Consider the following 14,424-nt stretch of genomic DNA (forward strand, 5'->3'; position numbering starts at 1 on the left):
ATTACAAATCAATAAGTCAGATCATAATACTAGTATAAAACAGTGGTTCTCAAACTTTTATATTTCAGGACCCCCATGAGAGTATACAAATGGAACCAAATGGGCCCATAAGGGGACATTTGGTTCCATTTGTATACTCTCAGAGTTACAGAACTGTAAAATGTCCATTAGGACTCTGTCAAGGAACCCAGAGGGTCCCTGGACCCCACTTTGAGAACCACTCCTGAAAAGTACATCACCATGTCACCACTGAGATAAATATTTAATTTCATCATGTTTTAATTACACATTTTCCATTATATAGGAAACTCGTATTCATTCATTACTAGTTCCAACTAAACTCACTATCTAAACTTTAGATTGTGAGTCACGATCACAATCTACACTCATCTAAACTGTATTTAATTTTATTATGTGAGGTATTTTTTACTTTACTGGAGTATTTCCAATTTGCAGTGCTTTTGCTTCTACTCCACTTTCATCTCAGAGCCAAATTGTACTTTTACTCCAGTACTTTGTAGATTTTCATTAGTATTACAAAACATACATTACCCACTTCAGCCCTTTACATTTCGGCCATTTGAAAATAGCAGATCTACAAGCTCACAATGCGTCATGACGTGATGCATTGTGCGCTTGCATGTAGATTATTTTCAAAAGAGAATTTCCCATTTTATGAGATGTCCCATTTTAAATGTATAAATACATTTAAAATGGGATATTCTGCATAATGAATACTTTTACTTTTGGTACTTTAAGTACATTTTGATACCAATTCTCTTGTACTTTTACTCAAGTACATTTTTAATTCCTGACTTTTACTTGAAAGTATTTCTACATTACAGTATTGATACTTTTACTTAGGTAAAACAATTGAGTACTTTTCCCACCACTAAACACTCATCTAAACTTCATTTTATTGTATTGTGTGAGTAATCATGTGGCTCTACTTTATATCCCAAAGTAAAGCCTCATTATTGCGTAATGCAGGTAGGCGTGGCTCTGACTGACTCTGAGCTGCCTGGCAGACTGATCATACACATCCATCGCTGATCGCGGACAGACGGACACACACACACACACACACACAGACGGACGGGAGCGTTGTCACTATACCAGACAGTCGTCATCAGATCTAATCGAATGTGTGCTGTATTCTGTCACAGCGGTTATTCGGTTAATGATAAGACGCTTCTTCTTGGCCGTCTTGTGACAGCGGTGTAAAGACAGCCTGGTTAACGTCACACTTTATAGCAGTGATCGGGTGTCAGATTTCCTGCGATGCCCTCTGACTTTATTTCCCTTTTCAGCGATGACCTCGACCTGAATTCTCCCAGATCCTTGTATTCTAAAGGTAAGTCCGTTCTGTCGTACAAATAGTTATACTGCTACACGTACTAGTTGTTGATTTTTGTTCAAGTTGTGGTGCCTTGACCTGATCACGTGTGTGTGTGTGTGTTGGTGTTGTTCGTGAGTGCGTGTGGCGTGCACGGTACATCCCCCCAATGTCATTCATTTAAGTTCAGTGGTGGAAAAAGTACTATTTTTTTAAACTTTACTTTACTTGAATAAAAGTACGAATATCAAATTAGTCTGTTAAGACTAAGTCTAATTTTACAGAATTTTCACAAGTTTCCAAATATAAAAAAAATGCTTTGAAAATAGTAGATCTACCAGCAACGCGTTGCGAGCTTATATATCTGCTATTTTCAAATAGCCTGAGTATGATAGGGCTGTTGTTAATGCATGTTTGTTTTGTAATAATAATCAAAATCTACAAAGTAACTAGTTACTAAAGATTTCAAATAATTGTTGTGGAGTATAAAGTACAATATTTGCTTCTGAGATGTAGTGGAGTCGAAGTAAAAGTACTGAAAATTGGAAATACTCCAGTAAAGTAAAAAATACCTCAAATGTTACTTATGTACAGTACTTGAGTAAATGTACTTCGTTACTTTCCACTACTGATAAAGCCTAATTTATATGCTGTAGTACAACGGTGTTGCTTGCCAAAAGGAACAGAACTGAAGTAGATCTGTTCTTTTATGGCAAGCAACACAGTATAAATTAGTTTTATTAAATTAATTTAGTTATGTCAGGTTGTCAGGTTGGTATATCACCTGGCAAATACTTGTCTTTATATAATTGTGTTGATGGTCTAGTGCTTTCAATTTCCAGAGTAGCTTGCCTTAAAGCCCCACAGGTGACAGCATAGGCTGCAGTTGAAATGGTATATACATACATACAGTAATATTACTGCTGGTTCTGGGTTCAATTAAGGTAAAGGCATCTATAGCTAGTATTATCCCCCAACCCAATTTGACCCCATCAATGCCAAACCAACAGTGGGGCCCCTATGGACAATAGATATGTATAGGCTATATATGTAATATTAGCCTTGGCTTGGATCAAGACTATCATAGTAGATGTATTTGATCTAGTCTGACTTTTGCTTTCGTATCATAGACACAAAAGCAAAAGTCAGACTTGACCAAATACATCTATGATTGTCTTGATCCAAGGCTAGTAATATATGAAGTGGTGCTCTATCACAGTGGCTCTCCACCTGGGGGTCAGGGCCCCCACATGATTTTTTTTTACTGCATCAAAAGTAATCAGCAAACTATACTATAAAAACTGGTCAAGCATTGGCCAAATTGTCAAATAATACAAGAAAGAGGCGCTGTGAGCTTGTAGAATGTAATGCCTCAACTCAAATATGATTATTTTGGTTCAGTTCAAATATGATTATTTTGCCGAGGTACGGCCTGAAAAGGTTGAGAACCACAGAACCACTGCTCTATCATAATGCAGATGTTTAACCTGCATGATTAGCAGCCTATATAAAGACTTAAAAGTGGTACTTATTATTTTCACTGTTGGCTGGTGATGGTACAGGAGTAAATCTCTCCAACCTTGGAATAGACATCACATCACATGCCCGAAAATGTTTCCCACCCCTGTTATAATGTAATCAGTATAATGGGCGATAGGCAACCCTCAAGTACTGCTTTTCATTCAGTTAGGTTATCTATTTTCATTTATACTAATTTCACAATACTTTCTCAGACAAAAGAAAAGCCAACTATTGAAAAATACCAAACAAAAAATATTAACCATGTTTAAATTATTTTGTAGCAAACCAAATTTATCACATGGTGAACATCCATTCAGCCTGTAATTGTTAGGCTGAATGGATGAACAATGCCTCCCACTTGGCAGTGGCTAATTTAGGATTGTGGAGAAACATTTTCCTGAAAGAGTGACCTGAGTACTGATGCTATAATTTTGAGGATTTAAGCCAGTTTCCCAAAATTGTAGTCCACACAGCCTACCTGCCATATGCTTACTTATTATACTTTTGTAGACTACTACAGCAAGTAATTACTGTACTAGTCTAGCTTAGTTTATTTAAGTTATGTTAGAATTAAATCAATTTTGTATTATAAGGCAGTCAAATTGTCATGGTTATATAAGAATGATGTAATATAAGAAACTATAGTATGACGTTTTGAAAATAATGTTCAAAATGTGTGGAATTATGGTGTTACTTGTAAGATTTGAATAGTCAGTTTAACTTAATGCTATCTCCCAGGACATTAGCTTTGTAAACATTCATAGGATAGCCTTGAATTGTTGATTTTCACAATATCTCATCTTTGAAAGTATTCAGTGGGTTGTTTTTCCACTAAGTTTGCTGAGCAGGCATGAAATGTCATTATGGATTACTGAGGAAACCAGCTCGGCTGACTGCAGCAGTCACGTAGATGATGATGGTACTGTACAATTAAGCACATTAACCCTGGTGTCCCTATTTTGGCCTGGCAATCTTTTCAAAAGATTTCCAAAAATGTTCTTTCAATTTTCAAAAATAGCAGATCTGCAAGCTCACAGCGCGTCTTGATGTTACACGCTGTGAGCTTGTAGATCTGCTATGTTCACTATTTGTCGTACGCTGAAGTATATACAGTAGGGTGGTTAACTAACACAAATTGAAAAACAATAGTTGTTTTGAGGCTGACATACATTTAAAGCCTCCTGGGTGATGGGTAGGTAAGGATTTCACGAGGCCTAGTTAAAATCAAACACAGTGCACACACTAGTTTGGTCTAAAGCTACAGAAGATGTTAGCAATAGCATCCATGACACCTTTTATACCTTGGTCAAAAATTGTGAGACCAAGGTCTCCTCATATTTTAGGTTTTCTATATTGACACCCACCAAGGCCCTGTCAATAATTAACCATCTGATGGAGAGTGGGGCGCTCTGTGTATAAACCTGGGCTTACATAGCACTCTATTAATATTGACTCTGCTATGTTAAGCAAACTTGGCGGCGTGTGCTTAGAAATACTTGATTGCCTTGAAAGCTTGTAGATTTCTGATGATGAAAGATGAAAGACCGTGGAGTTAAAATGAGAAAATGAGAAAATGAGAAAATGTAAGATAAACCATCTGGCTACACGATGCAGTTAGTCCAAATCAACAGGCTCACTTTTATCTCAAATCTGCAGGCCAGGCATACAGAGACAATAATAATGGTTTGTGATCTACTTTCACAACCTTCACACAAACATGCTTGAAACCTGAGGCTGGGCTGTTAAGTTGTTTAAAGTTCTGTTTTGAATCCTTGTTCACTAGTCTGCTTTTATCCAGTTACAGTATATCATGTAAAATGTATATGGGGGGGGGGGGGGGGGGAGCATAAAAAAAGCATTAAAAAAGCATGAAAAAAAGCATATGGGATACAATTTATGTTTGCATACTGCATAGTCAAATGGCAATGCCTATTATCTCCTGTGGTGTAAAGAAAATGTAATCTGTGTAATGTGTTATTACGTACTATTATTAGCTTTACTCCCATTGCTCTGCTTTTCCATTTGTATGTACAAATTTGGGCTCCATTTCAATCCATCTGTTCTAAAAACTAAAAAACAAACAAGGTTTTTTTTTTCCCTAAAGATTTTCAATTATGATTTTTTTTTTTTTACATTTTCTACATTTCCAAAAATAGTAGATGTGCTCATAATGCTCCGTGATGCATGCAACATGTTGTGAGCTGACTAGCCAAAGTGTAAAATAGCTTAAGTGGTTAACTTGGACAGGTAAGTTTCCAAAAGTGGCTCAACTTGCCTCCATAACTTCCTTTAAAAACTCATGGGTTAATGGTTAACACTAACCAAACTTCAGTAAAAAAGACTAATCAGTCCCAGGTCAAAATATCACCTCTTCCAGTATTTACTGCACACTCATGACTTTGTTTTGGCCTGGCCAGATCTATGCATGAGTGCTTTAACCTCTATAGGCCCTAGCAACACAAACTGGTGCCAAACCATGTGCTTTTCCTCATCACTGTCATTTACATTTATTTATTAAATATTATCGATAAATTGTATACCTTTTGCTTTATTCAACAGTATGGTCTTTCTTGTTGGTACTTTTCTCTGAAGATTAATGTCCACAAGTATTTCCTCAACCAATAAGTTCACTTCCACTAGTTGGTATTTTATACATTGTATTCCTTTATGACTTGTTGGTGTCATTTTATGCCAGTGTTAACAAAACATACAATCTGTGGATTTGTGTGACTAATTGATACAAGTAGATCTTATTTCAGACTCACTTTTGGGAATGGTTAGCTAAAGTTATCTTGGTAATAATAATTTAAAAATAACAGTGTTTTCACTGAACAAATATAATTTAAACACATTGTGACATTTTATCACAATGTGTTCATCAGTTTGTTGCAGTTGTGTGATTAACACACACACACACACACACACACACACACACACACACACACACACACACACACACACACACACACACACACACACACACACACACACACACACACACACACACACACACACACACACACACACACGTGCACTTGAAAATGTAAACCTCTGCTTTAGAGTACGAGGCTAGAGTAAAGAAAATAATAATGGTATAGTAAATAGAGTAGCTACCTCCCAGACCCTTTGTTTCTCTTCAGAGAGGGACACATGTCAACAAAGACATTAAATATGAAGAGGGGTAAATCTTGGCTGCTGAGAGCCTTTCCATTGGCAGATGAAAAGCAGAGGTTCAAGTTTCAGGATATGGTTACAACTAGGCTACGCACACACTGTAGGGCCTATGTCAAAGAGCAGGGGTCCGTCCTTATTTGGATTTCATACGTGCCCCAGTACCCTAGTAAGACTAACATTGTTCAGATTTCTCAATATTGTTCGCCAGTCTTCACTAAACGATACATGACTCCAGTTATCCCTCCTGCCTTGGATGTTTTCAGACACCCCTCACCCTCCAGCCACAGTCTATGATTTCAAAGGCCTTGATCCAGATTTATGAGTGGTGGTGCTCCAAATGGAATCATGTTAAAGCTGTCCTGTTCGCCATCTCTGTGTCTACCTTATTCACACCCACTCGTGTGACATGGGTTTCCTAGCTGAAGCCCCTGGTATTTCGAGAGCCTCAGAAATGCAGAGTGTATTTAACATTAAATAAACAAACATTCCATTGCCCTGTAGCTTTATGGTTGCGCAGACCCAATTTCCTGTGTTTTCATTTCTTTCTCCTGATTCACCTGTTGGTTCCCATTCATACTGGTAGGCAGGGAATAAAATTGCGACATCTCACTGTTCCATGGCATTTCCTCCAGCATCCTGTCATTGTTGGTATTTTTTTCAACTGCCAGTCTACGGCCTTAGATATTTTACAGATGAAGACAAAATGTGCTGTGTGGCAGGGAGACAGAATTATGTACAAAAAAACTGAGAGTGGTCCTTGAGAGAAGTTATGGCACATGTTGTTGTTTGAAGCCACAATTTGTAACTGCAATATACTGCTTTAAAAAACAAACATAAAGTGGTATACTGTAATAAAAATAAATAAATGCTGCTTTAAACATTAAAGTAGAACAAACCTGTAATTTGACTTACCGTATGATGGATAAAAAAGTAGCCTTAAAGGTGTTGTTAGTTTAAAGTCTAGAATGCATCTATCTCTTTGGTCCAAGGACACTCGAGGCATCCACTTTGAGATAACCCACTCTTCTGCTTGTTTGAGCTGATTTTCCTTGAGTTCTTAACCCTAACCCTATATTAAACAATCCTTCTGCCTGAACGTGCTCTAGTGAAAATTGGCATATCTTAAAAGCTACCTCAAAACCTGTCTGATGGCTTTATATTCTAATCTCTGATTCAAGTCAGTTTTGTCTCAATAATAGTGAATGGTACAATACTTGTAGGTCAAAGTAGCAGTGGTTGCTTTTACATTTTAAGAAATTGGCTGTAAATATTCTAAGCCTATTTGACCATTACTCTTAGTCCTGTTGTTAAGATATGGCAGCCTTAAGGTACACAACCTATGTTTGCTAAAGTGTTTTATCTGTTTGTTCTCACATTCGTATCAGCTGAGTCAACAGCTTGCATCCAAAATCACAGGAAAATCCACAAGAGTTCCATATCGGGATCTGTCTGACCCCACAGGCTATTCCTGAACCTGAACTTTATACTGCATACTGAGGCATACTGAGGGCTAGAGCCTATCTTTATCTCCCTTACCCATTTACATTTAACCACATTAACCCTGGCATCCCCATTTTGCGCAAAAGCTCCCCAAAAATTCAAAAATACTGTATTTTTTCCCCAAAACTACAGAAAAGAGGCAACCTACAACTCACAATGCGTTATGATGTAACGTGGGCTTTTACATTGGCTATTTTAGCTATTTGTCATACAATGAGTTATGCCCTATATTGGGTTTTGTGATGTTATACAGTTTACAGTATTGGCAGAATCTGCTATGCTTGTGTTTGTTTCGAGTGAGTTTGAGAGCTTTTTCCCTGTGGATAATTTAGTGAGGAGACTATGTTGGAATATCAATTTCTAATCAATGGAGCAAAATGTCTCGCGAGTTACATGGCAACGTACTGTAACTACACAACCAAAACCTCTACCAAAGTGTCATTGTACTGCGGTTAGCATGGCGCAAGCTTAGTGATGTCATACGGTACTGTCTGAATACAGTATGTGTGTGCTAAATGACACACAAGCCTTCCTGTTGCCTCAGCATTGGTTTTCCTGCTACCGTAACTGGGGAGAAGTGCCAGTGTGCACACTGGGCACATTGTGGAGCAATTTTCCTGTTCTAATATGCTGTTGGAACTTGAAGTTGTGATTTATGTGTGTATGGCTGGGTGAGAGCTTGTGCTGAGGGGGACAGTCCCGTATTAGTTAGAGTAGTAAAAATAAGAATTGATTTTTATTTGTCACACATTACAGATTTACAGGTGTAAATTGGTGGGTGAAATTTGTTTTTGTGAAAGCTCCATCATTTTGTTGTTTTCCAGGAAAGAAATTAAGGTTATCTACTAAGTTATCTACTGTACATATACACAAGGCATAATGAGCAGCAGTATGTACAAGACCCTCATCACTTAGCAAATGTACTAGCAGATGTACTCTGATAATGTAATTATCAGATATGCTAAAGGAGTATTTTAGATAATCTCTACAGCTATAGAGATAAGTGTCTGTGAAGCATCCTTTACACATGCACTACAATCTCGAAGTGTGTGTGTGTGTGTGTGTGTGTGTGTGTGTGTGTGTGTGTGTGTGTGTGTGTGTGTGTGTGTGTGTGTGTGTGTGTGTGTGTGTGTGTGTGATTTTATTTCGACGGGACAGAGCATATTAATGAACAGCATAGTAATATAGTGTAAATGCACTGGATTTAGCAGTGATGCAAATTTTCATCCTCAGTCCCACAAAAAACATAGAACAGTGAACAATAGAAAACATTACAAGACAACAGAGCGTACAGTAACACTTCATTACAATCGACACCATAAATAATACAATACATTACACATTTTGTGTGTGTGTGTGACAGAGACAGAGAGAGGGAATGTGCATGCATGTGTGTCTGTGTGCTTGTTCGTGTCAAAGGGCTGTCTTGTGTAAATAGTTTGAATTCCACTGCTTTCTGAGGTCTAGCTTTCATGTTAAGCCTAGTGTCTGTTCCTTCTCCTTTTTCAATCCTCAGGTAAACATTCAGGGGAATTTCTACATAGCTAAGAACGTGGGCTGTAGATCAGATCACCTTGCTTAAAACTAAAATAAAATGTATGTAAAATTAACATTTCAATTTCAAAGCTTTGTGCATTAATATGGTGAATGATAGTAAAATCATCTCTTCTGATGAATGCATCTAAAGTCTAATTTATCCTTTGATATATGATAAAAACTGATTGACAACTTTAAAACACGATGCAATCAGTTGTTTTCTGCAAGCAATGTCACGTTTTCCAGTTGGAAATCAGTTATTTTGAGCTAGTCATAATGATGAAGTATAAATAATTAGGCATAACACTACAGGTTTAGTTGGCTGTCTAGGGAAGTTAGGGTAGTAGTGTGTGTTTGCTGAAAGCGGCTACTGTAATCTGATCTCCTGGAGGTGGTCTCCGGTCACTCTGGGATTAGCTGGACAGAAAGAGCTGCATGCCACAAACGTCTGAGCTTTGTGTCACACAAGTGATTTTCCTTGGCCATACAAAGCTTGGCTGACTTTCACTTTCTAACAGCTGTGGAGGAAATAAATAAGGGAGTGACACTTTTGTAATGATTGAGATTGTTCTGGTATAATTTCAGGTTATATTTCTCAAAATGTATCTAAATTGAGTTTTACTATTTTATTTTTTACAGCCTCAATATAAATGTGTGTTTCTTTGTTTACAATATAGAATGTAAGTGCACAATTGTGCACAATTTCTTAAAGGGGAAGACACTGATATGAAATGATCTGTACTCGATATTAACTTAAATTTCAATTGCATATTCTGGCGTAGACTGCATACAGCTGTAACCGGTAGGCTATAGTGGGCAGAAGGCTGGCCGCCTCAGGAACCAAATGGACCCATAAGGGACCAGGTTGTTTGGAATTTAGATCTGAAATATGATAGCGCACTAAAGACTCAAGAGTTACCTATATAAGGATATCTATTAAGCTCAGAAAGTATTGCAACCGCCATACTAAAAAGTATAGGCAATAAATAAACATATTGTTGAAAAAAATCGCTTTACACTCACTCATTTGAGACACAGCACATGTTGCAAACAACTTTTTCACATACTATGTACTACTCCATACAAAAAATTGTACCTGTACCCCGTACCGCTCTTTACCAATACTCAGAGCCCATAGTTATTAGAAAACATGTTAACGGGTTGTCTTACTTTATATTATAACATTACTCTTTGTCGATTATTCTGTTCACTCTCTGTCTGAGGAATAGATACCTGTGGACTGAGATTAAATTCCATGGATAGGCCTTAACATTAAACATTTAAATCTGTGTGGTTTCTAGTTTGGAGGACAAAAAGTTAGTTATCGGCCCCGATTATAGGGGCCGATATCTGGCATTTTTAGATAATTGGCATTAGCTGATGCCTACTTTCAAGAGGCTGATTAAAAGATAAAGAGTTTAGTTTTTTGATAAATGTGTTAACATTTAAAATAATAAGTAGAGTGCAGAGTGTAGATAAGCAAACAACAGAAAGGAGATGCTGTGGCCTCTTTCTTAAGGTAATATAATCAAGTGGAAAGTTCGGCAAAAAAAACATCCGCTTGAATGGAGCTTAATTACTTCTGACACCAGCAGGGGTGAAACAGCGAGACTACAGGCCATTCATATGAACTGTCTCTTCCTATATAGCCTCAATTTACAACTCGGAAGCTGGCCCCTTGGTCCAGGGACCCTCAGTGTTCCTTGAGGGGGTTCCAAATGGACCTTTTACAGGGTCTGTAACAATAGTTTGAGAACCACAGATCTAGGAAATAATTCCATTAATAATTGTGCAGCTACAAGTTAGTAGACTAATAATGTAAATAGTACATAATAGTATAAAAAAGTTGTGCAACATCAACTGAAACATTCGAAATATTACTCTAAATGAAATATCATGTAATAAATGACGTGGCATAGGAATGGCATAGACTGCCATCCTTGCCGATACCGATACCAGCATTTTAGGCAGTATCGGCAGCTTTGCCGATACTGGTATCGGTATAGGAACAACTCTAGCTGATTGGCCTGTTTTTTGGCTGACAATCTCTTGGTTTGATATGTTTCATGTCCCAACATAAAGAGATTTTTTTGTCGAAGAGGAGATCAACAATAAAATATATTCCTGCACACTGCCACTTGCACGGTCAAGAGTAGAAGCAACGTTTCGGTCGTGTAGACTCAGGCATGCCTGGGCAAGGTCTACAACCAAAACGTTGTTTCTTTTTAACTTTACTCTTGACCGTGCAAATGGCAGTGTGCGGCATATCTTTTATTGTTGATGTTGTCTACTGTTTTTTGCCTACGCACCTGCTTTTAAACCTTTTATTCTAGGTGTGCGAAGGTTTTTCTACACATTTGTCAAAGAGGAGGAAAGTAAAGCCTGATTTATACTTTGTCACGTTTTTGGCTACTAAGTTTTAAGCACCAAAGACAGCAGATCTGCTGTCTTTGGTGCTCGAAACCCTCATACGGAATAGGCCTTTTAGTTAAGCATATATAATCACCTGCAGTAACCAGTTAACTTCTGTCTCTTGTCTTGTAATGGTTGGGTGTCCCATTTTGACAGATAAAAGCCTGGCAGGACCTAAACTTGATCACAAAGTTGTTTGCAGTTGCCATGAAAGCGGTGTTGATTTTTGTTATTCAATTATTATATCTCTAAAAAGACAGCCCACGTCAGGTTCGGTTGCACATAATGCCTCAAGCCACACGCTTACACTATTTAATTTTTAATTGTTGTGTTATTTGAGTTTGGAATTGTGATTAATGTTGTAGTTTGTTTGTTTTAGCCATTATTTGTCATTGTCATACAAATATAGGGGCCACTGGTTTGCTCAAGTGTACCTGAGCAAGACACTTAACCCCTAACTGCTCCCCCTGAGCACTCATCATGGCCATCTGAGCAGCCATCAGCATGTAGATTAAAATGTATTTCTCCCGTGGTATTAATAAGGTCTACAAATGTTTTTAAATAATATTATAGCGTTACTGGTTACGAAACCATTGGCGATAGGGGTGGTTGCTGTGACCATGACCCAACCCCCGTTAGAATGCCCCACCCACTTTAATGCTTCCTACGCTCATGGGCTTGGATAGTTTGTCAGTGTGAATAAAATACACACCTGCCGGATTAGACATCGTTGCAATTATCCTCTCCATTGGGAGAGGGAGACAACAGGCATAAAACTTCAGGAGTGAAGCTTTAATCAGAAAGAGTGAGGTCCATAAGGAAACGGTACAATTTAATACTTTGCCATATGGGATTTAAGTAGATTTTAATTGATGATATCCAAGATTAAAGACCCATCAAAAGTATTTCCACAGATAAAAGATTATATTGTATAAACTAAAGTCCTAATTCTAAATTCAAGTCTTAACATACAATAAGTTTCTCAATATTTATTGTTGTTTGTAGTTCTTCTAGTAACATTACATTGTCCGTTCATTAAAGTGCGTCATTATGAGAACTCAGAGATCTTTAAAAAAATGCTGATGGTTATATTGTGAAAAAGTTGGTCGATTAAATAACTTGAAGGAAATGTGTCAGACAGTTATCTCAGTTGCCTCATGTTTATGCTAACTTCCAGTATATGAAATTGTGTCAGTCATCTTTCCTGTGTGATGCAGTAGTTTTGTTTGTTTGTTTGTAGTACTCTAGTATATTCACTTTTTCATGCAGATATTCCTGTCATTTACTGTACCAATGCAATCTTTTTTTTTTTTACCACCTCTATTTAGACAATTAGACAGCTGTGAAATAAGGGTGGCTGACACCATGGTGACAATACAAGCCAGCTGAGCGCTGACGATTATTGCAACCCACTAGAAGTCAACGTACATAGGATTTATATACTTTATCAAGTCCTTTTGCTGACTCCAGAGTTAGCCCGTATGTCCTGATAACTGCCTGAGCTGTCAAGGGTGCGTCTCTGTTTATGGTGGTGGGAGACCGTTTAGCTCCTCTGTGAGTGTTAAACATATTTGGTTGTCTATACAATAATAATAATAAATTCAATTTGTGCAGTGCCTCTCATCTGTCCTGGACAAAACCCAAAGTGGTTCACAAAAAGTACAAGTAAAACATTACACAGATAAATGTTTTGCCATAACACTTTATATTACACAGTAAAGTCTATAGTATTCATTTGACTTCATTTGAGAGTGTAAAAATGCAAGCAAATGGATAGTGTTGCATTTGTACAATCTCAGTTAAATCAACACTCAGGATTTTACATTGTAGCTGTTAGCTTTACATTATGCGTTGCTGTGATTTGTGTTTTCACACATCTTTTCCTGCTGTGGTAATTAATCTTAATCAGAGATGCGTCATAGACCATATCAAAATATGTGAATTGCGACATGTTCCTTCCTGAAGCCAATGGATTGTCAAGTTGTAAAATGCAGGCACCAGTTGTAGAAACAAATCTCAACTATCACTTTTGATGTCGTACATTTTGATGTCGAACATTTATTTCTCCCATGGATCTTAAATATCAAAATGTAAACCATTTGGAGCCAGTGCACTAATTGCTGGTATCACAATGAACCTGGAGGGCTTGTGAGATGTACCATCCCTATAGCCTTCTAGCACTGAAAACCTGATATGAATAAATAGGCAAACTTTACTGTGCAGATATTTTTTAACAGCTTTGGGATACCTTTACACATTGTTGGGTGGCACAGAATGAGGTGAAGATTTAACCCTTTGGTTGCTTCAATATACCCACTCCCCTTTTTTTTGATATATGAGGAGGATTCTGCAACGGTGTTGTAACCGTATCCCACGGCAGTTTCTTAATTGACATTGCGTTTTAGCTAATTTTCTCGACGTCGTCTCATGAGAGGAGCTAATTCTATGAGAGAGCGGTCCCCTGACCCATGTTGCTATGGAGTCCCTGGCAGCCCTCATGTAGGCTTGGCTGTAAACATATCAGGGTTGTTGTAGATGGCTCGCCGCAGGTGCCAGCCCTTTTGAATGAGCTTCTCTCTGCTTGGAGTACTCGTCAAACGTGCTGTCACAAGGTGAGCTTTATTCTCGTCCTTCCCGTCCCTCCTGGTTCTATGGCGCCTCACCACCACACACGGTGTTTCCCACCTAGTGCCCCCCTCAGTACCTATAAACCACTCACGCCGTAAGATACTTCTGTCAACGGCTTCATTTCTGCTCGACAGGCTTCCTCATGACAATACCACTAACCTGTTGAGCAAGTTGAAGTAGAGAAAAGGGTCCACACACAGGCACAGTAAACAAGACAGTGAAGGGAGGAGGTGGAGTGGAGGAGGGGGACAGAAGGGGAGTTAACAGTCACTCTGTGCCACGCCCCAGGTGCCAAGGCCAGTAAGAGCAAGCAGCAG

The 14,424-nt window shown here is 38.1% G+C and overlaps 1 protein-coding gene across 1 annotated transcript in view; it reads left to right on the forward strand.

The window, feature by feature from the left end:
• The first annotated feature begins 1,055 nt into the window (after positions 1-1,055).
• Positions 1,056-14,424, forward strand: part of nfat5b (nuclear factor of activated T cells 5b) — a 43,613-nt gene continuing 30,244 nt past the window's right edge. Inside the window, exon 1 of the mRNA XM_084043408.1 lies at positions 1,056-1,354. Within this exon, the coding sequence (XP_083899534.1) occupies positions 1,282-1,354 (73 nt within the window). The 5' untranslated portion in view covers positions 1,056-1,281. The remainder of the gene's footprint in view (positions 1,355-14,424) is intronic.

The sequence above is a fragment of the Gymnoscopelus microlampas genome (genome assembly GCF_963454915.1).
Source record: "Gymnoscopelus microlampas genome assembly, chromosome: 1".
Lineage (NCBI taxonomy): Eukaryota > Metazoa > Chordata > Actinopteri > Myctophiformes > Myctophidae > Gymnoscopelus > Gymnoscopelus microlampas.